The 23,915-nt window shown below is 39.4% G+C and overlaps 1 protein-coding gene across 8 annotated transcripts in view; it reads left to right on the plus strand.

Annotated features, from left to right (window-relative positions):
* Positions 1-23,915, plus strand: part of MSRA (methionine sulfoxide reductase A) — a 379,414-nt gene that overhangs the window by 32,695 nt on the left and 322,804 nt on the right. Inside the window, exons 1-2 of one of the 8 annotated variants that reach the window (XM_010347802.3) lie at positions 5,331-7,700; positions 7,901-7,975. The exons of 5 other annotated variants lie outside the window; for them this stretch is intronic. Coding sequence is in view for 1 of the 3 variants with exons in the window: in XM_003937225.4 (XP_003937274.1) it covers positions 7,688-7,700 (13 nt within the window). In the remaining 2 variants the exon portion in view is untranslated. 2 more of the 8 variants (XM_003937225.4, XM_074384145.1) reach the window with 2 other exon arrangements.

Below are 23,915 nucleotides of genomic sequence, written 5' to 3' on the forward strand. Positions count from 1 at the left end.
TTTTTTTTTTTTTTTTGAGATGGAGTCTCACTGTGTCACCCAGGCTGAAGTGCAGTGGCACAGTCTTGGCTCACTGCAACCTCCGCCTCCTGGTTTCAAGTGATTTACCTGCCTCAACCTGCTGAGTAGCTGGGATTACAGGCACGCACCACCACCACTACGCCCGGCTAATTTTGGTATTTTTAGTAGAAACAGGGTTTCACCATGTTATTCAGGCTGATCGCAAACTCCTGACCTCGTGATCCACATGCCTTGGCCTCCCAAAATGCTGGGACTACAGGCATGAGCCCCTGCTCCCAGCCTGCCATTACTTTTAATGGCAAATACTTCAGTTAATGCAGGGGTGATCTAGAACCTCATCTGTTTATCATTTCTTTCTCCTTGGTGAAAGCCCTGAAGCATCTGGGGGACTTTGGGGCTCCCTGGAAGGAAGTTTGAGAAACCCCAGGTGTAAAGGAAGTGTGTTCATTTTGTCTTCCTGTTTCTTCTGCTACTCTTAAGAGGCTTCTGTTAAGTCTGTAGCAAGGCTTCCCTTTGCTACCGTTTGTAACCACCAACTGTGGAAACCCTAGTTCACTGTTGGTGGGAATGTAGTTTGGTATAGCCATTATGGAAAATAGGATGAAAGTTCCTAAAGAAGTTAAAAGTAGGACTACCGTATGACCCAGTAATTCCTTTTCTGGGAATATACTGAAAGGAGATGAAATCATTCCCTTGTAAAGATGTCCAATAGCCAAGATGTGGAAAGAACTTAAATGTCTATCCAGGGAGCAATTGGCCAGGCATGGTGGCTCACACCTGTAATCCCAGCACTCTGGGAGGCTGAAGTGGGCAGATCACTTGCAGTCAGAAGTTCGAGACCAGCCTGGTCATCATGGTGAAAACCCATCTCTACTAAACATACAAAAATTAGCTGGGTGTAGTGGCTGCATGCCTGTTTTCCCAGCTACTCTGGAGGCTGAGGCAGGAGAATCGTTTGAACCTGGAAGGCTGAGCCGATTGTACCACTGTGCTCCAGCCTGGACAACAGAGTGAGACTTCAAATTAAAAAAAAAAAAAAATCCATCAAGGGAGGAATAAGGTTCATGTGGTATATGTATACAATGTAATATTAGCCTTAAGAAAGAGGATCTTGCTATTTGCCACAGCATGGACAGACCTGAGGGATGTTATGCTAAGTGAAATAAGCCAGACACAGAAAAAGAAATAGAATCTCACTTAAATGAAATATTTTTGAAAAGATCTCAAATATTAATGCACAGAGAGAGGATAAAGCAGTGCTTTCCATGAGCTGCGGGTGGGTGGAGGAATTGGGGAGATGTAGATCAAAGGATTAAAAAAATAGCAGATATGTAGGACAAATGAGAGATCTAATGTACAGCATGAGGACTAAAGTTAATCAAAGTGTATTAGAGATTTTCGTTAAGTAAATTTTAGCTGCCTTTGTTACACACATACACACACAGTAACCCTGTGAGATGATGGATATGTTAATCTGCTTCACTGTAGCAACCATTTTATCATCTATATGTATCCCATAACGTCATGTTGTAAAACTGAAATATAAACAGTAATTAAAAAAAAAAACAACTTTTAAGAATCAACGCCTTTTATATTTCCCTTTCTGTGTTCATTTGGACCTCCCCTTTGAGCCTGAATCTAAAGAAGGTCTTGAGGCCACCAATAAATCAGGTGAACAGTACAAACTGTAAGGAAAATGCCCCATATTTGTGAATTTGCCATTGCACATTCCCATGATCAATGTCTGATATGAGTATAGATAGAGAGCAGCCTCCTGTCCAAACACGTGGCTAGGAGGGGAAACCATAGCAGGTAGAAGAGAGGTAGGTATTTGTCTTAGTCCATTTTGTGCTGCTATAAAGGAATACTTGAGGCTGGTTAATATATACAGGAAATAAGTCTTTTTTCGTTCACAGTTCTGCAGGCTGTATAAGAAATATGGCAGTAGCATCTGCTGGCCTTTGGTGAGGGCGTTTGTGCTGCATAAAAGAGAAGTGAGCACCTGCGAAGAAGGACCAAACCCAAGGGGCATCCTGGCTTTATAACAACCCACTCTCCAGGAACTAATCTATTCCCCTAGATTAGTTTCACGTGGGTGAGAACTCACTCGATCCCTTGAGAATGGCATCAAGCCTCTTATGTGGCATATGCCCCCATGACCCAAACACCTCCCACTAGGCCTCACCTCCCAACACCATCACACTGGGTGTCAAATTTCAACATAAGACTTGGTGGGGGCAAGCAAACCGTATCCAAACCACAGCGGCATGAAAGGGATGAGTCAGATCTTGGGTTAGTACTGAAAAGGGCTCTGTGTGCCTGCTGCGATTTGTAGTGCACCAGGAGAGCAAAGTGAGTCCTGGGAAGCAGAGACTTAACATGCAGAGGGGGCTAGCTGTTAAAATTTTGAATTCCCTAGGCCTGGCAGAGAGAGTTGGAAGACAAAAATGACTGGGTGCCTCCAGGAGGGCCTAGCAGTCCAGTAGAGCAGAAGCTCTGTGAACGCCAAAATAAGAGAGCTGGCAGAATCTAGCGGTGTTTGGATGGAACCAGGAATGCTGGAGTTGACTAGGATGGAACCCAGAAGTCAAAACAGAGTCAGGCACTAGAATTGGCTGGGCAGATTCCTGAAGCAGATTCAGGTGGGTAAGGGTTTAGCTAATGTATAGAATGGCTTCTATGTAAGAGGCTATAAAGGATTTTTGTGAGTTTACCTTGGGTGGTAACAACCATATATACTGGAGAGATGCACTGCAACTTAAAAAAAAAAAAACTGATATAATTCACATGCCATGAAACTTGTCATTATGTACAATCTAGTGGTTTTTCGCACGTTCACTTTGTCATGCAGACATCACCATTAAACCATGAAAATGTTTGGTTTATTCCGAAAAGAAACCCCATACTCATTGGCAGTCGTCACTTGCCGTTCTTCCCTCTGCCCAGGTCCTAGTAACCAATAAGCTATGATCTGTGTCTATGGATTAGCTTCTTCTGAATCTTTCATATATATAGAATCATATAGTATGCTAACTTTTGTGTCTGGCTTTTTCATTTAGCATTATGTTTTTCAGAGACCCATCCATGCTGTAGTGCTTGTCAGTGGTTCATTCCTTTGCATTGCTGAGTAATATTCCAGTGTATGGCCAGACAACGTTGTATCTATTCATCAGCTGGTGAACGTGGGGATTGTTTTCATTTTGGGTTATTATGAACAATGCTCCTATGATCATTTGTGTGTGCATTTTTTAATCAATGCCTCTCTGTGTTTGTAGAGATGGTGTGGGTTCTGTACATTGTTCTTTTAATATGATATTTTATGTCGATTGTGTTTTATATGTTGAACTGGTCTTGCATTACTGGGACAAATCCCACGTGTTCATGGCTTATCCTTTTTGTATGGTAACTGCATTCAGTTTGCAGTATTTTGTTCAGAATTTTTGTATCTATATTCATAAGGGATATTGGTCTGTAGTGTTTTAAATTTTTACTTAAGTTCATTATTTTTAAAAACCGATGGTGTACAATATGATATTTTGAAATATGTATACATTGTAGAATAGCTAAATCAAGCTAATTATATGCATTGTCTCACATACTTTTTTTTGTAATGTCACATATTGCAGAATTTTATTTTTAAAGGCCAAAATAGTATTCCATTTATGATATATATTTTCTTTATTCATTTATCTGTTGATGGACACTTAGGCTGATTTCATGTCTTGGTGATTATGAATAATGCTGCAGTGAACATGGGAGTATGGATATGTCTTCAGTATACTGATTTCATTTTCTTTGGGTATATACTTAGAAGTGAGATTGCTGGATTATATGGTAGTTGCATTTTTTTTTTTTTTCTGAGATGCAGTTTTGCTCTTGTTACCCAGACTGGAGTGCAATGGCATGATCTCGGCTCACTGCATCCTCTGCCTCCTGGGTTCAAGCGATTCTGCTGCCTCAGCCTCCCAAGTAGCTGGGATTAAAGGCACACACCACCATGCCTGGCTAATTTTTTGTATTTTTAGTAGAGACAGGATTTTGCCATGTTGGTTAGGCTGGTCTCAAACTCCTGACCTCAGACAGTCGTCCACCTTGGACTCCCAAAGTGCTGGGATTAAAGGCCTGAGTCACTGTGCCTGGCTGGTAGTTGTATTTTTAATTTTTGAGGAACCTCCATACTGTTTTCCATAATGGCTGTATTAATTCATATTCCTGTCAGTGGTATAGAATGGTTCCCTTTTCTCCACATTCTTGCCAACACTTGTTTTTGTTGGTCTTTTTTATAATAGCCATTCTAACAGATGTGAGGTAAAGCATCTGTAGTATTCTTGCAGTGTCTTTGCTGATTTTCTTTACTTGTTTTCCTTTCCTTTATTTATTTCTACTCTAGTCTATTATTTCTTCATTAGTTATTTAGGTGTGCTATTTAATTTCCATATATTTGTGATGTTTTCCTTTTTTTTTTTTTTCTATATTGAATTCTACTTCTATTCCATTATGGTTGGAAAACACACTTTGATTTAATCATTTTAAATTTATTGAGGTTTGTTTTGTAGCCTAACATACTGTCTGCTGGGGGATGTTGCATGTGTCCTTGAGAAGAATGTACATTCTGCTGTTGTTGGATAGACTGTTCAGTAGATGTCTGTTGGGACTAGTTGACCTATAGTGTTGTTGGTCAAGTCTTCTATTTCCTTGCTTATCTTTTGCCTAGTTGTTCTAGCAGTTGTGGAATGAAAGATGTTAAAGTCTCCAACTATTATTGATGAATTACCTGTTTCTCCCTTCAATTATTTTAGTTTTTGCCTTGCGTATTTTGGGGCTCTATTATATATGTTTATATTGGTTGTCTCTTCTTGATGAATAAACCCTGTTAGCATTATAAAATGCCCTTCTTTATCCCTAGTAACAAGTGTTGTCTTCAGGTCTGTTTTACCTGTTAATATAACCATTCCAGCTCTCCTTTGGTTTCTATTTGCATGGTGTTTACGTTTTCCACCATTTTACTTTCAACTCGTGTTTTTGGGTTTAAAGTGTGTCTTTTGTAGACAGCACATGGTTGAATTATGTTTTTAAATGTTAATCCATTCTGCCAATTGATGTCTTTTAATTGGAGTGTTTAATTCATTTAAGTTTAATGTAATTGCTGATGAGGTAGGATTTATTTATGCTAGTTGGCTATATTCTATATATCTTTGTTTTATGCTTTTGTCATTTAAATCAGATAGAAAAAAAGAGTACATTTATCCCATTTTAAATATTTTAGAAATGTTTAATAATAAAAAAATTTAAACTATATTACATATTTTAAAATACACTTAAACTATTTGTAAAATATTCACTTCTGCAGTTACCTTTATACCTACTCCTATATATTTCTTCACATTGCTTTGATTTAGTGCCTTTTCATTTCAGCTTGGTGGGAAAGTTCCTTTATCATTTCTTATAGAGCAGGTGTGCTACTGATGAACTCTGTGTTTATCTGGAATGTCTTAGTGTCTCTTTCATTTTCAAAGAATTGTTTTGCTGACATAGAATTCTTGGTTGGCAGTTGTTTTCCTTTCAGCTCTTTGACTATGTTATCCCACTGCTTTGTGGTCTTCATGGTTTTCAGTGAGAAATCAGCTGTTAATCTTATTGAGGATTCCTTGCACATGATGAGTCATTTCTCCTATGCTGCTTTCAAGATTCTCTTTAGCCTTTGGCTATAAACAGGTTATTGATTTCAATTTACAAATTCACTATTACTCTGCCCAAATTTTAACATTCCTATTTGAAAGGACAGCATGGGACACTTTTGTCAGTGCTTTAATTCAACCCTTATGATATCTCTGTAGCATTTCTTTGATCTATCAACTTTGTGTTTAGTAATATGTAGTTATGTTTTTCATTTCATAATAGAACTTCAGAGTGATATTCATATAATCCTTTCCCATAACTTATTCACCTAATAGATTTGTTGAACACCTGTATATGGAAGGCACTACACAAGATTTTCAGTTTTCTTAGATAAGTAATGACATATAAGTCTACTGTGAGGATGACACATATGGTTGGCAGAGCACACATACTTAACTAATTACCGTGCAATTAGGTTGAAGGTTTACTATGTGCATAAACATAGTAGTTTGGGAGCACAGAGTAGGAAGTCACTGATTTTTGTATTTGGTAGATGAGCAAACTGAGGATTAGATAGATTAGCAATTTGAGACCTCAAGTTATCTAAATTAGAAAGTGACACAACCAAGGAATAGAAGTCACTATTCTGGGTTCTTTCTGTGAAACAATGGTGATTCTAGAGTGTGGCTATTTTCTATGTTCAAGCATCATATGTAAAAATGATTTCTTAAACCAGGTAAGTATGTGAAGCACAGATTGGCTATTTTGCTTCAAAAGGTGTTTATGCTAAAAATAAAAACAAGCAGTACTTGTTTAAGTTTATTGTATTAGTATGAATTTAGTAAACAATGTTGGAACTTGAGGTGTCAAAATATGAAAAGATAGTTATTCTTAGTAAATGTACCCTAGATATTTTATTTTCCTTTTTATTGATATTTCTTTTTTCAAAAGAACTCTTCTCCTCCCTACATCCCTAGCAAAATTTTGAATAGGTACAGTTTGTATTAGAGTCTCCCTAAAAATAAAGTTACAGATCAATCAAAACTATATTCATTCTCTATAGGGATAAAGCATGACATTTTTGGGCATACAGTTTTAATTTTAATCTGCATGCCTCCGTTTCTATTCTCCCATGAGTCTTTGCAGCAGGACAAGGAAAAGCAAGTCTTATAAAAAGAAATACAGTGTGTGGTGCTTATTAAAGTTACATACATCTCTTCTCACAGGAGAAATTTGATTTATTGCAGGTTGTGCATATGTCGCATATGGACATTTCTAGGGAACAGATTCCTTATGCTGAGCAGTGAATGGCTTCTAGTACTCCATTATTGCTCTGGGAACATGTTAGTAATGATTATGAAAGGTAGGATACCATGAAATCTGTAAGGTGATTTGGCAGAAGTCGATGCTGTTGGTGCCAGAATTTGGGTACCGTACCACGGTTTCCTGTTTTCAAATGTATTAATTGATCCGCAAAGGACATCTTTTGGAGACAAGAATTCAGACAGACTGGCACAGCCTGGACCTCCGCCAAGACTGCTCGGAAGGTTGCCATACTGGGAGCAAAAGAGTGAGAGAGAGAAAGAGGGAGAGAGAGAGGCAGAGGGAGAGCTGAGGAAAGAAAAAAAGGCAAGACTTGGCACAGCTCAGTCAAATCAGCTTCTTTTGTCTGCTTTCTCGGCTTGAGCTTCAGGAAAGAAAACCGTCCTGGGGTATAGAAAAACTCAGAACTTTTTGGTTTTCAAACTTAGAAGGCTTTTTAAGTCTCTTGGGCTATTTGAAAGTGTTGGTACATACAATGACGTTTAGTCACCAGTATTAAGGGAAATAAAAGCCTTTTTCAAAACGAAGCTTCCACAGTGTCCATGCATTTGGGAAATACTATATTTGATTTTTTGCATGTATGATTATACCATGAGAGACAGGATTAATATAGAAGATGGCAAGGCAAATTTCTAATTAGAGAGAATATTAATTTTCTACAAAATAAAGTTTGTTCATCAATACAAACCTGCTTTCAAATCAAATCAGAAAGACATCCTTCGGAATGTGTACAGAACGTAAGTTTTTAGATTTTATTTTATTTTATTTTTGAACATTTGTAGACATTAACTTTTCAAGGAGACTTTCTAAGATTTGATGCAACCCAGCCAGGAAGTCAGAGTAAAAGTTGTTTTATCCATGTGTTTAAGAAAACGTTTTCTTAAAGCAACAGCTTTTATTTCTGCTGCTTCATGCTGTCCTAAACTACATCCCCCAGCAATTAGTGACAACACTGAAGACCAGAAAGGCAAGCTGAAGACACCAGACTTCGCTTGAAGGGCAAACAAGAAATGTGAGCTTGGTCATTATTTTTTTGTGTGTCTTTGCTCTGAACCATTTTTGGGAGGTGGGTGGGGAGGTGTCTATGTCTAAGAGATGTATGCGATTAGTGAATTCTCATTGTGAGAAGGAAATGATGAAAGGTGATTTTTATGATGTTGTCAGAAATGGCTGGGAATGGTAGAGAATAGAAATTTAAATCTTTTGGGGAAGAAGTGGTGAGCTGTGTTTGCAATACTTGGAGAAAAATTCCTTATTTTCAGTTGATGAGATTTTATAATCAAACGATTACTATAGCCTGGTTCTCTCAAAATGTTTTAAGTGGAAGGAAAATCTAGAAAGTTTATCGATTTTCTTTTTAATACTGCCTGGTGTTTTACTTAGATATATACTTTATATCTAATTTCTGAGCAATAAATCCTTCCTATTAGGCCTGGTTATGGTTGGATTGTGATAGTTCTGTTCTTAAAAATCAGCGTTATTGTAGGAGAGGTTAACTGTAAGGCATGTGTTTCTGTGGACCACCCTTGTTGTAAGTATTCTGTTTTTAAAGAGAGTTTGAGTTGTAGGGATTAGGTTATGACTTACTATAATCATATATTTTCTTTTTATTTTATATGCTGAAACAATACAGGAAAATGTATATATTCACATAAGTACTCATCATTTTGGGCAGTATAAAAGACTGCCCCTGGATCTGTGCTTTTGTTTTGAGTATATAATCATTGATTTGTTAATCCTTCGACAATAAAAACCTGTCTATAGCTTTCTATTGCTGCGCGCCTTAAATGATCAATTGTTTCAGATAGTTTTTTAATAAAATTATAGTGACACATCAGCAACCCTGAAAATGGCATTTAATATACAAATATGATTGAAAAATATATGAAATCTAACAGAGGTGTTTGAACAGTTAAGCTTAAATATGTTCTTCAGCTTTTTAATTAATCAACATTTTGATTTTCAGTAAAATGGAATCACTGAACGTTTATGTGTGTTGCCAAAATGACAACCTTTGTTTAATAAGCTCCTTTATACACTACCTCGCTGATACTCCTAAAATGGACGCCAAGACATGAAAGACATGCTGATAGGCACGGGAAGGGAATGTTTGCCTGACTGCAGTCTTCCTTTTTGAATTGATTACAGGATCATTCATGCCTCTACTAAAAACAACAATATATGAAACAAAAAGAAAGTTCAGCAAATACGTTTAATTTGAGCTTCATTTTAATACTGACCGTCTTATTGCCGATTTATATTTACTTCCATTTGCTTCTTAAACATTTAACATACCTTCTTGCCATTTAAGTTTGCTAAATATATAACTTATTTAATTTATTTAAGGCCATTTATTTCCTGAAGTTAAAATAATTTTTGCCAGCTGATTTCTTCTTTGCAGCGAACTCAGAACAAACTTACATCCAAACTATTTCATGTCCAATTATTTTCTAACAGTATGATCAAAAGTAGGTGAATTAAAAAACAAATACGTCAGAATATACATTAGAAGTATTAAATTTTTCGATACTGGTAATCCTACATTTTATAGTGTGTGTTAAACTTAAAATTTGATAAATATTAGCTGTTATGGTCACTAAAGTTTCTTGCCAATAGATTCTCTCTGGCCTACTCATTACATAGCTTAAAATAAAAATAAAAAAAAAACTCCTATGAAGATGTTCCTTGTAAACTGGGTATAATAGATGTGTCTTTGTGCAAGGTTTTTTTTTTTAAAAATGTGATTAAGAAGTTGCGTTGATTGCATTTTTTTTTAAAAGAAATTTAGTTGTAACATAATGCATGCTTCTGTCCTTTTAGACCATTTGTACTACAAACACTTTGACATTTAGGTTATTAACTATTTCTGCATTAATATTTCAAATCATATTTTAAAGTATATAAATACTAGTGGTTTGATTGCAAATGAACTCTATCTCTGCACATATTTATTGTCGTTTGAATTGTGTAATATTTTGAAGTAGAATTATTAAGGCAGAAATGCATTAATATTTAACTGCTACTTGATGCTTATTATTAAATTCCATCTTGATGTATGTACCTGAACATACAAGCACATTATTCTACAAATTAATGCGAACTTCTCAGGGAGCGTTAGTTCAGTATTTTATAATTACTCACTCATTTATTCATTTATTCAACAAATGTTTATTGAGCACTCACTTAAATACGCTAATATTTTATTGATAAAGTTATTTTGGGTAATGGGGATGGAAGAAGGAATAGATTTAAAATAAAGTCCAAAAGCCTGTATAGAAAAAGGCAGTACTACAATGAGATTTATTTCAGCAGATAAAGTATGTTCACTTTTCTTGCACAATACACATATTAAAGAATGTGATTATAAAATATCAGGAGATTAGTTGTAGTACACGTAGGTGTAAGAATCTTGTTTTATGACCGTTTTGGTTGCTCCATTTTCTTGGCCCCAAAACTGGAGTTGTTCAGGTCTTCTGACAGACATGTAAAATAAGTAATTCAAATTCAGGGAGGAAGAAACCGAGATTGAGCCCCTGCCCACATGCTAGATCTTAAATATGTCAAAGCAGGTGTAATTGAACCTTCGAAAATGTGGCTGCAACGTCAACAACAGTGGCCCGTTTATGTGGGATTTTTTCCTTTCCTTTGTTTTCCGTTGTGAGACAGAGGAGGAAGAGGAGGCCCATCCCACATCCTGAAGCCAGCATGGCCCTTTGAAAGAAGGTTTGCTAGGGGGCGGTATATTTTAAATGGACCTATCAGTTCACTTTCTGTATTCTAGTGTGTGTGTGTGTGTGTGTGTGTGTGTGTGTGTGTGTGTGTGTGAGAGAGAGAGAGAGAGAGAGAGAGAGAGAGAGAGAGAGAGAGAACACACATTTAAGTCAGTGGCCTAACTTTATTTTATGCAATTGTTCTCTGATACAAAAATAAGGCATAGGTTCATCTTTCAAAAGGAGATAGAAGTCATGTGATGTGAGGAGTTGTGCTTGTAGGCTGCTTTGGTGGCCCTAGGCGTGAGGCAGAGCTGGTGGCCCATGGAATGGAGATGAGAAGTGTCTCAGCTGTGGGTAAACACTGCTGAGGTCATTCAGCAGATACTCCTAGAGGACTTGCCCTGTGCCAGGCAAAAGATAGAATCGCTGCCCATAGGAATTTCTTGTGTAGTTGGGTGGAGGAGAGGAGAGTAATAATTGATGAATGTAACTATCTTTTCAGGTTACCAAATACCTTCGCCTGTTATTCCGTGTAATCCAGGTAGCCATGCTGGGCACAGGGACTGGTACACAATGGCACTTAATAAGTATTTATGGAAGAAATAAACCGAGTGGTGAACCCCAGAGTATTATCTTCTTGAGTCTTATATGACTAAGAGTTTTTTCCCTTGTGGATCAAAAGCAAAAAGCACTGTGCTTTAGTTTGTTTCTCTGTTGCTGGTTATGGGTTTAAAGGGGTGGAGTAGAGGGCCACATTATTTGTGACCATGTTAGGCTCTCTTGAGGTGGCCATTGGAGGCTTGCCTGGTATGGGGTGGCCCTGGGCATCTGTTCTCTTTGGCCAGCCCTCCGTTGTCTTGCATTCCCTCCGCCCTCATTTTCCCAAAGGATTCCATACTGTACCTTAGGACTTGGTGGTGTGGCCTGAGCATGAAGCAGGCCAGTGGAGTGTCCAGTGGGTTTAGAGTGTTTCTTTTGAGGGCAGGACAAAGACAGAGGGGATTGAGACAGAGAAGGTGGTAAGGGCAGTTGTGCAGAGCTGAGGGTGACACCCAGCAAGCAGCTTCAGTCCTTTTGTAGCTGCAGTGCCAGGGGCCCCTGAGGGAGCGAGGGTGGAAGTGGGGTCCTGGGTTAGACTGTAATATCAGCAACCACAGGTGTTGAGAAGGCATAAAGTGTTATTGGGGGGCTGCATGAGGGCATGTAAATGGGTTGCTGAGGCTAGTTCATGTTGAACAATGTTTTTCTGGGTCTTTCTCCAGGGATGTTTTGAGGCCCAGGAGAGGGAGAGGCAGAGTCAGGATCATTGGGTACAGTTTGTGTCCAAGGCAGTGAGGGGCTGGAATTTAGCCCCTACTTCGCTGCCCAAGCCCTGTGCTTTGATCTGCTGCGGGAAGGTACCAAGTCCCCACTGGGCTTGTGGAGGTCCTGAGGTGCATACAGACTTGGAATTGGAATAGCAGGTCTTGGAAGAAGGTCAAAGGTCTGTGGCCAGGGAAGGCAGTGTTCCAGTATCTGACCTTGGAGTCTAGGGGGATAGGGGATGTGATCAGAAGTGTTCTTAGAGAACATGGTGAAATAGGGAAGGATGAGTAAGCAGAAATTTAGATCAAGTAGAAGAAAAGTTTCTGAGAGTACTGGAGTTAGGAGTTTATTTTGAAACTCAACAGGTTTTGAATGATAGCAACAACTCTGCAAGGCTCAACTTAAAAGTTTGGCCATGAGCTGTGATCAGGTTATTTTATTTCTCTAAATAAAAGTAAGCAGAAAGTGAAGAAAGTTACCTGTGTGTGTTCTGTATTCCATGTTACCACACAGAGTAGATGAACATTTTCTCCTCTTACAGTTCAGAATCTCTCAGTCCTATACAATTAGAATACCCCTTACGTGTGGATCTGGAGGTTTTGTGTAAAATATTGAAGAATAGTACCTCTGGAATGATGCCATTCTTTTATCCTTGTCTATCAATGTCATTTATATCTCTTTTCCCATTAGCCCTTCTAAGTTATTGTACCTTATCTGAAAATAGCAAATTGTTCTCAAAGACCTAGGAGTGTTTCACCTTAGCTGTATTCATGGGCAAGCTGCCTTTGAAACAAACAGTCCTTTACCATCATGGGTTAGAGAAAATGTGCTTCAGCATATTCCCACCATGAGTTTGAATTTCGACTCAATTTTTTAGTTGTGGGACTTTGGTCAAGTTATGTAAACCGAGTTTCTTCATCTGTAGAACAGGGATCATGGTGTTTCCCTCAAAAGATTTTGGGAGGATAAATAAGGAAATACATGCAAAGCTCTTGGCATAGTGTCTGGTGTAGTAAATAATCAATGGTAGATATTGTTATTTAAAAAGTTATTTTTTTAAGTTTTAAAAATTGTGGTAAAATATGCATAACATATATTTTACCATCTTAACCATTTTTAAGTGGTATCGGGTACATTCACATGGTTATGCTACCATCTAGCAACAAAAATCTTTTCATCTTGCAAAACCAAAACTCTGTACCTGATAGCAATAACTCCCTATTCCTCCCTTCTCCCAGCCCCCGAACAGGATCATGGCAGCCACGATTCTGTTTTCTGTCTCTAAATTTGACTAGTTCAGGTGCCTCGTGGACTCATACAGAATTTGTCCTTTTGTGACTGGCTTCTTTCACTTAGCATAATGTCCTCAGGATTCATATGTGTTTTAGCATGTGTCAGAATTTCCTTCCTTTGTAAGGCTGAATAATGGTCCATTGTATGGACAGACCACATTTTCTTTCTCTCTTCATCTGCCAGTGGATACTTGGGTTGCTTCTACCTTTTGCCTATTGTGAATAATGGTGCTGTGAACGTGCATATACAGGTATCTCTTTGAGCTCCTGTTTCCTGTTTCCAGCTCTTTTTGGGTATATCCCCAGAAGTGGAATTCTGGGTTGACAGTTTCTCTTTTTCAGGGTAACTTCAATTGTACCCTCTTCTTTTGCCTTTATGGTTTCTGATGAGAAATCTGCTGTCATTTGAATTGTTTTGCCCTTTAGCTAAGATGTCCTTTTTCTTTCATTACTTTCAGAATCTTTCTCTGTCCTTAGTTTTCAAGGAGCGTAATTATGTTGTACCTTTTTGTGGATTTCTTTGGGTATAGCCTGCTTGGGGATCATTCACCTTCTTGAATATATAGGTTTATGTTTTTTGCTAAATTGGGAAGTTTTCAGGAATTATTTCTTTGAGCATTTTCCTAGGTATGCCCTCGTTCTCCTTTCCTTCCAAGACTTGGAGGATGTGAATGTTAAACCTTTGTTACAGTTCTCTCAGTGCTTGATACTGATTATTTTTAAAGTCTGTTTTCTGTTTACTGTTCAGATTGGGTAATTTCTGTTGTTCTTATCTTCAGATTCACAGATTCTTTCCTCTGTCGTCGTCATTCTGTTGTTTAGCTCACCTGATGAGTTTTAATTTCAGTTATTCTATTTTATCTGCTATGTCTTGACTGAGACTTTCTGTTTTTAAAATTTATTTCCTGCCCATTTGTAATTGCTTGTTGAAACATTTTTATAATGGCTACTTTCAGACCCTTGTCAGACAATTCCAACATCTGTGCCATCTTAGTGTTGGCATCTCTTGACTGTCTTTTCTCATTTAAATTGAGATTTTCTTGGTTCTTGGTATGATAAATGATTTTTGATTATATCCATGCATGTTAGGTATTATGAGACTAGATGTTATTTAAGCCTTCTGTGTTAGCAAACCTTCTCTGACACTGTGCTAGCAGGGGAAAGGGGGCACTCTCTCATTTCTGTGAGGTGGGGAAGTAGAAGGGTACCTTATTATTGCTGAGTGGGGGTGAAATTCAGGCTACCCGTAGTCAATATTGTGATTTTTACTGTTAGTTTTGTACTTGGTGCAGTAACCTGGACAGTGTCTGAGCTGTGTATTTCTTATATTTAGTTTATGTTGTTGGTGCTACTTATGTTTGATAATTTGTTTAATGGTAGTCACATTCTCAAATTAGGGACTCAACCTTCTTTAATCACTATCTACCCAGAGATTAGTATGTGTTTAACCACTAGCACATTGAATAAAAAAGTATGAGACATGAAATTATAGTTTCTACTTGATTAATTTAGAAAATTTATTTTTAAGAGGAGAGAACACCCTACCTGGGTAAGATTTCCATTTTTTTGTTGTTGTTATCAACATGCCAGGTTTTATCAAACTTTTGCAACTTATTTTTGGAAGAGGTTGGTATATTAAAAATAGTCAGAAGAAACAGATTTGACTGGAGGCTTTAAAAATTTCAGTGATAAAGTAGTCTATTTCATTTGCAAATTCAAACCTGTAGCTTCAGGTGGGTAACACAGATCTTAAAGATGATGCATACAACTTTGGAAAAATATATTGTCAGAGTTCTTACCGGTCATCTGTGCTGTAGCAATGACAGTGTGAGATCCCAGTTTTGTATCAGTTACTAACTGAATGATCTTGGGAAAATCTTCAAAACTCTAAAGCAGGCGTCCCCAAACTATGACCTGCTGTCCGCATGCAGCCCCCTGAGGCCATTTATCTGCCGCGCCCCCCCCCCGCCCCCGCCTGCCGCACTTCAGGAAGGGTCACCTCTTTCATTGGTGGTCAGTGAGAGGAGCACAGTATGTGGCGGCCCTCCAACGGTCTGAGGGACAGTGAACTGGCCCCCTGTGTAAAAAGTTTGGGGACGCCTGCTAAAGGTTGACTTTTCCTATAAGTGAAGTGGCTGTCATAATACCTATATCAAAGGGTTGTTAAGAATTTTAAATGAGATAATATTCTGAAAGCAATTTAGCTGATAGGAATCAAAATCATGGGAGATAATTATCTAGTTTAGTTACTCCAGACACATGAGGGTGATGGATAGAGGTAATGTACCTAGCCGGACGCAGTGGCTCAAGCCTGTAATCCCAGCACTTTGGGAGGCGGAGGTGGGCGGATCACAAGGTCAAGAGATTGAGACCATCCTGGTCAACATGGTGAAACCCCGTCTCTATTAAAAATACAAAAAAAATTAGCTGGGCATGGTGGGGCGTGCCTGTAATCCCAGCTACTTGGGAGGCTGAGGCAGAAGAATTGCCTGAACCCAGGAGGTAGAGGTTGCGGTGAGCCGAGATCGTACCATTGCACTCCAATCTGGGTAACAAGAGCGAAACTCTGTCTCAAAAAAAAAAAGAAACAAAAAAAAAAAACAGTGGAGATAATGTACCTAATTCTGTATGCTTTTCAGCTGTGCTTGTCAATAGATGGTGTTATATATGTATATGTTTAAAATGCTTTAAAATTTTTTAAACATGGATGACCTTCAAACATATAGCAAAATATTTAATAAAATAGAATGAATACACATATTCCCATTACCCAGAAGTGACAAATGCCATACTTACTTGCCTCAGATATTTACAAAAAAATTAAGGTTATAACTAAAGCCTTATTTTCCCACTTCTAAAATTGGTGTAAAACATTTTCATGCACATTTTTTTTGGAATTACTGCATATACATGTAGCCATAAACAACATGTTTTACATGTTTAAAAACTTAGATAAAATATTTTATACTGTTGCTATCCTTTTGCAAATGAAATTAGATATTTCTGAGAGTTATCTCTATTGCTAATGCAGGTATAAGGCTGTAGAGCGGGCGTCCCCAAACTACGGCCTGTGGGGCCACATGCGGCCCCCTGAGGCCATTTATTCACCCCCCCCCCGCCACACTTCAAGAAGGGGCACCTCTTTCCTTGGTTGTCAGTGAGAGGAGCACAGTATGTGGCGGCCCTCCAACGGTCTGAGGGACAGTGAACTGGCCCCCTGTGTAAAAAGTCTGGGGACGCCTGCTGTAGAGTGTTTCATTTTAGCTTAGCCATTCTTCTGTGGATGGACATTTAGAGATCTGCCTTGTGCTACCCGTGCTGTCATGACCCTCCTACACATCGTGGAATCTCTAGAGGAGGACTTAGAAATGGAGCCCAGTTTCTGAATATTTCACCTTTACTCAGTAATGTCACGCCATTCTCTCAAGCATATGTGCTGTGAACCTAAAATATCTGAGACAAGTCTCAATCAATTTAGAAAGTTTATTTTGCCAAGGTTAAGGATGCACCTGTGACACAGCCTCAGGAAGTCCTGACATATGCCCAGGGTGGTTGGGATACAGCTTGGCTTTATACCTTTTAGGGAGATACAATATGTAACATCAGTAGATGCCTGTAAGATGCACACTGGTTTGTTCTGGAAGGGCAGGACAACTTGAAGCAGGGGCTTCTAGGTCACAGGTAGATTTAAAAGTTTGGTTGGCAGTTGGTTGAAAGAATTATCCTCAATAAGAAGGAATGTCTGGGTTAGGATAAGGGACTGTGAAGATCAAGATTTTATCATGCAGATGAAGCCTCCTTATAGCAGGCTTCAAAGAGAATAGATGGTAAGTTTCTTATCAGACTTAAGATCTATGTTGATATTAATGCTGGTCTGCTTTTCCTGAATTCCAAAAGGGAGAAGGAATAATGAGGCTCGTCCAACCCTCCTTCACATCATAGCCTGAACTGGTTTTTCAGGTTAACTTTGGAATGGCCTTGACCAAGAGAAGAGGTCCATTCAGATGGTTGGGGGAGGGGTTATAATTTTATTTTTGGTTTACAGTACCCATTTATATTTCTGCACTAGGGGTATCAAAGTTCTTGTCTCATTATGTCTTCACTAACAGTTGGTGGTACCAGACTTTAAAATTTTGGTCAATCTCATGGGCAAGAAATATTTTGCTGTTATTTTTATTAGTATAGCTGATTACTTAGATTGAACATCTTTTTATACTGGTGATTTAGATTTCCTTTTTTGTGCATTCTCTATTCATATTCTTTTGAGTTGTTTCATTCTTACTAATTTGTAGCATTTTTATTAACTAATCCTTTGTTAGGCTGATTGAAAATACCTTCTCAATCTTTTATTTTATTTTATTTTCCTTATGGCAACTTTGGAAATGAATATATTTGAAAAATTGTAATGCTTTCATTTTTCATTTTCAAAAGTGATTTTAGTGATAATCCATGCTTATAATCCATGCTTTCCGTCATGGCAGAGGGCTAATGGGATTGATTTCTTAGAATGCATCAGAAATTTATCTCCTTAATTAATATTCTGAGGATAAAGTTTATTTTTCATGTGGACTTTTGGTTAACTTGAAATCTCAGGCAGATTCTTAGTTCCCAGGCAGCAATCATTGAATTAAAGACAATTGTGGAGTTTCACTCTGTTATTTGCAGGAACTGCTCTACAGCACACCGATAATATGGGCACATTCCCATCGCATGTGCAACTTTACCAAATAAGAGTTCTAGGGCCCTTAGAAAGAATGTTCTGTTGATCTGATTATAGTGATTTCTATACAGTGAATAATCTCGGTGCAATAAGCACTTTCTCCTTCCCCTAACCAGTAGTCTTGCTAACAAAATAACTTAATTGAGAAATGCACACTGTTGGGGCAAGTGGATTGAGTTGTGGCTGAGGCTCCTTGTGTATCTTTTGTTGTGCAATCAAGTAGCACTTATTCACCGACTTTGCTCATGCTGTCCTGCCTAAACAAAACCCACCTAATCTCCCAAATCACTTTGCAAAACAAAAGAACACACAGAAGATACAGAAACCAGGAGGACAGGGAGGCTGTGGAGTGTTTCAGGCAGCCCTCCCTCTTTCCCTGCTAGTCGCCATGTATATGAAACTGCTTTAGTAGTTATACATCTGTTTAAAAATTGGAATGGGAGAGGGTAGTCTCTTCACAATCCCATAGGAACCCTCCTTTGTTGTTCAACCATTTGGCACCACTGTGTGCCTGCTGATGATTTGCCACAGTCATAGGTGAGGTTCTAGGCAGAAATTAACAGCTGATGGAAGAGTGGACTTGCAAACCCAACTGTGGAAGTCAACCCCCGAGGTCTGGATTTCACAGACTTGCCTTTCTTAAGGGCAGTGGCCATGCACTTTACTCATTCAATTCCAGTTGGCCTTATTGTGCCACTTACTGCAGGGAGTGAGCCTCCCTTCAGCATATAGGAACCAGTGAAGTGTCCTTTCATTGGCAAGCTTTGATATTTCTTTTTTTTCTCCTTACTGAAGGAGATTGTTACTGAATTCTTACTGAATTCTTCCCTGGAATCAGCATTTGGCTCCAGTCACCATCTCTGCACCATTCCTCCACTGTGTAAACGTTTTAAGGAAAACTTTAATAAAGAGCGTGTGAAAATAATGACTTGTTTGTATAATTACAGACTGTTGTCTCTGTTGTTTAAGTCAGTGCAACTCTGTGAGAGAGACCGACAGACACACCACATGTGTTTCAGGTGAGGAAATAGAGATCCAGGGAAGTGAAGTGCCTGGCCTTGTTAGTAGCAGTGCTGGGGCTCAAATCAAGTCCTCCGCTTGCAGATTTGTTGTGCTTCCCATGATTTCACATGTGTTCACTCTGTGATGGGGCCACCAGGAGAATAGCAAGTTGCTACTTGCTATTTGGGGCCACCAGGAGAATAGCAAGTTGCTACTTGCTATTCCATATACCTTGGGATTGTGTCCTTAGGCCAGTCCTTCTGTCCGCCAGCCGGCCACCCACCCCCCTACCCCCTGCATTCACTCACCCAGCCCCTGACCCGCCCACCTACCCCTTTCATCCATTCACCTACCTCATCCATCCACCACCCGCCCCATCTATCCATCCACCCACCCACTCACCCCATCCATTCACCCATCCACTTACCTACCCCATTCATTAATCCACCCATCCATCCACTTATCCATCCACCCATCTACGAATTCATCCATCCATCCATCCATCCATCCATGCAGCAGTCAGTCCATTATTCATTCAGTCTCTGAGTCCCTCAGGGCTGAATGATCAGGCCGTATGGTGGATAGAACACAGACAACCCCTGCTGTCACCCAGTTGATGGTACAGTGGTGAAAGATACGGACCCGTAAATATGGCAAGTGCAGCGCCTAATCTTAGGACAGGAGAAAGGATCCTGCTTTTCCTCAGCCTCTTGTCCCTGGGAGAAACAAATTCACATATTATAGAGAACCTGGACCTTTCAGGATATGAGACTTGCATGAGTATTTTTTTTTAATTTAACACTGAGTATAGAGCTCTGAAAAATAAACACTCAAGAGTTTTAGTGTCTTAGAGGTCATTTAGTTTGCCTCCTTGTAACCAAACTGATGAGAATCTCCTTTTTTGACCTCCTGAGAAGCAGACACTACAGTCTCTGGGCAGCAAACCCCATGGTACTCAGTGCCTAGCGAAGAGGTACATGATGAGGCATTCTGTGCATCTGACTTGGAACATTCCCACTTCATCTTCCACCTGGATTCCTCCTAATGCTTTGCAATAACAGATCAGTGTAGATGAATTTTGTTTAGCTATTTCTGGATGTAAGCATTTTTTAAAAAAGGAAAAAGAAGCAAAAGAAAACCGCAGAAACCCAACATGCTGTTTAAATAAAGAAAATAAGTTTTACTTCCAAGAGAGCTTTTGCCATTTTCTTAATGCTTATTCTCCTTCTGAGAGCTCATTATGGAACAGAGTGTGACAGCAGTTTACCATGGTGAGTGTGTCTTGTCTGGACCAGGGGATAAATTAGAGCACTGAAAAAGGCCAGAAGAGCGGGCAGAAGTGTACCTAAATTACCCCCGGATAGTTGCTAAGCGATTCTACTTTTTTAAAGACCTCCAGAGAAAGCATCCCTAATCTCCTTTAGTTTGCCTTTTCTGTGTTTAATAACCTTTGCTGTCAGGAAATTCTTCCTCATATTTAACCCAGCTGTCCCTTGCCACCAATCACTTCCATTTCTCTTGTTGTCCTTGGTGGTGACAGAATATAGGGGTCATTGTCTTCTCGATAATATCTTTCATGTTCCTGAAGGGTATCAGGAAGGCTTCCCTGAGCCCAGACTTCTGCAAGTGAGAGAAATAAAATTTTTTACTCCTCTACAGTTCCATTCTCAGTGGTCCTATTTGGACATACAATCTTTGACATTTGTTCTTATGTCTCTGTTGCAAACATTCACATCAGGCCTGTCTTGAGATACCCATTGGTTCCATTTCACTCACAGGGCAAAATCCTTTCATGATTTCCCTGGCTATTGATTCATTCACATTAACTCCTGCTTATTGAGCCCCTGCTAGGCGGTGGGGTGGGGTGTGCCATCCTAGCAGCTGATGGGATGTGAAGAGGAGTGATTCCCACTGACTTGTACCTAGAAGGAAGAACCTGAATGTCACCTGCCAGTTAAAGTCCTTGTGATAGTCTGTGGATTAGAATTGCTGGTTTCTCTTCACAAAGACTTTTTTTTTCCCTTCTGATTTATATTTTGGTACATTTAGAGTTTCCATCGACCCCATTCTCAGAAAGTTAAGGCACTATCATGCTATTCCTGCCCTCTTTACTCTTGATATATGTTATAAACGCCACAAGGAAGTTTGCACATAGAAACTCTGTCCTGTGAGTGATTGGCGAGGCTGTTTCCCATCAGATTCTGGACGATCCTCACGAGAGGGTGTGATGGATCTTTACAGGTCTGTAGCACTTATCAGAAATGCCTGGCACGTTTTAAACAAATTAATGACTGGTGGTTGGTTGTCAAATGAGTTGTTGGGAGTTGTTTTTTTTTTTTTTTTTTTTTTTTTTTAAAGTTCTCTGTCTCTCCACTCCTTTCACCTCAACATAAAAGCAGCCCAGAGCTGCTGCTGGCTGCCAGTGTTAGGCAGCCCTCCCACCTCGGCTGCCAAGCTCTTAGCAGATGAAATAAAAATCTATTTATAACTGGTCTCTGATGGATTTCCTCCCTACCTGGGCTAGTGCTCCATCAGCAGGTGTACTGAACAGATGGAGAAGGGTTTTAAGTTTTTCAGTTCAATTAGATCAACTCTCTAGGTTCAGGCCAGCACACTCCCTTTCTCACTTTGTTTCTTCCTCTTGGCATTAAAATTGTTGAGCATAGCAAAACACAAATTAAGTCCAGGAGATAAAATGCATAGAGTGCCTGCCTTTAAAATAAGCACTTTGGCACAGGAACCATATTTGACATCGTATGCTAACTCTGTTTTAACCCTTTTCTCCCTAGTGCTTAATTTTAATGTGATTTAAATCAATATTTGGAGTACTAAGATGCTAAAGAGCACAAATGCTTTCTCTTCTTTTTTCTTTTTCTTTCTTTCTTTCTTTCTTTTTTTTTTTTTTTTTGAGATGGGAGTCTCATTCTGTCACCCAGGCTGAAGTGCAGAGGTGCGATCTTGGCTCATTGCAACCTCTTTCTCCTGGGCTGAAATGATCCTCCTACCTCAGCCTCCCAATTAGCTGGGATAACAGGCAAACACTTACCACACTCAGCTAATTAATTATATTTTTGGTAGAGACAGGGTTTTACCATGTTTCCCAGGCTGGTCTTGAACTTCTGAACTCAAGTGATCCACCTGCCTCAGCCTCCCAAAGTGCTGGGATTGTAGGTATGCACCATAATAGCCAGTGTTTTTTCTTATTATTTATTTTTAGGGTTTGAATTTAAGTGTTTTGAAACTATATCATACTGTTTTTGAAGAAACTTCGTTGCTAATAGTAGTTGAGTTTATATGATGAAACATTTTAATGAGGAGGTGAAGTCATTTGTTTCATGATGTTTATTTGACATCTTTTTTTTTTTTTTTATGGTCTGTTGAACTATCCAGGGTAGCGATCAAGAGATACCACTCACAGGTCCAAAAACAGTCTGAATATGGCCTTGCCTAGCTCTGGGTTTTAATGCTGCTAGTCTGTGAAAGATCAGTTGCCACAGCTTTTGGTTTCTGCATAGGTAAAGATTCGTTATAATTACCAAATTCACCCTCAGTAGGCTGTATCATCTCTTGTTCCCCAGATCCCAGATTTCAGTCTGTCCCTGGCTCTCAGATGGGAGGCCACTCTGATTGCAGCCACACAGTTCATGCCCCCCACAGATATACACTGAGCCCCTGCCTTGCATTACAGCACAGCCTTCCATGAGGTTCCCATTGGGATTCTTTGTCCATGGTCACACCTTTGTATTTATTTAGTTAATATCTTTATGAAGCTGGGTTTGAAACAAGAAAGGTTTGGTCTCTTCCAGTGGGTGTTTTGTACATGTCATAACCAGAGTGGGTTTTCTGTGGTGGTTTTATTTTGCTCCATTCTTTATTTCCGGATGATATTTTCAAGAGTGTGGATTATCCAGATTTGTGGCTTGTTCTCCAGCTCTCTCCCATTTTGTTACTAAGATGCGTAAGGAGGATGTCTGGGGCTAAGGAGATTGCACTGAGTCAGGCTCGCTGCTGGCTGGAAGTGGGGTGCATGACTTAAATTAGGAGAAATAGTGCAAACAAGATCCCTGCTTCCTATTTGTGTCATTGCCTGGTGAGTGCCTTTGAAGATTTTCTCTAGTCGTTTCCTGTACATTTTCACAGGCTCTCATGTTTGGAGGATAAGTTAAATATTACCCGGAAAATCACTTCTCTGATCCTCCATCTCCTTGGCAGGATCTGTGTCAAGTGTCTTGATTTTCACAGTAGAGATCTTGCTTTCTCCCAGGCTGGCTGACCCTGTGCTGTCTTTGGTAAGTTATTCTATTGAGGTGTGGTACTGCGATCTTTCTTCCCATTATTTTCTTTTTTTTTTTTTTTGAGATGGAGTTTCGCTCTTGTTACCCAGGCTGGAGTGCAATGGCGCGATCTCGGCTCACCGCAACCTCCGCCTCCTGGGTTCAGGCAATTCTCCTGCCTCAGCCTCCTGAGTAGCTGGGATTACAGGCACGCACCACCATGCCCAGCTAACTTTTTGTATTTTTAGTAGAGACAGGGTTTCACCTTGTTGACCAGGATGGTCTCGATCTCTTGACCTTGTGATCCACCCGTCTCGGCCTCCCAAAGTGCTGGGATTACAGGCTTGAGCCACCGCGCCCGGCCCCCATTATTTTCATCTGTGGATCCCCCTTTTACCTTTTGGGGTCACACAGCACAAAATCTAATTCCGACATGTGGCAGCCTTTCCCATGTTTGAAAAATGGCACTCTGTATTCTACCAATCATACAGGACATGGTTCAGTTACATGGACTTTCTCTGACCTGTCTCCAGTCTAGCTACTACTTTATGGTGGAGAGGCATGCAAAAAGAAAAGTCACATTTTTATCTAGGTTCTGTCTGACAAGTGTGGAACCATCACTGACCTAGTTAGAGGTCGCGTCTGA

The sequence above is a fragment of the Saimiri boliviensis genome, chromosome 13 (assembly GCF_048565385.1).
Source record: "Saimiri boliviensis isolate mSaiBol1 chromosome 13, mSaiBol1.pri, whole genome shotgun sequence".
NCBI lineage: Eukaryota > Metazoa > Chordata > Mammalia > Primates > Cebidae > Saimiri > Saimiri boliviensis.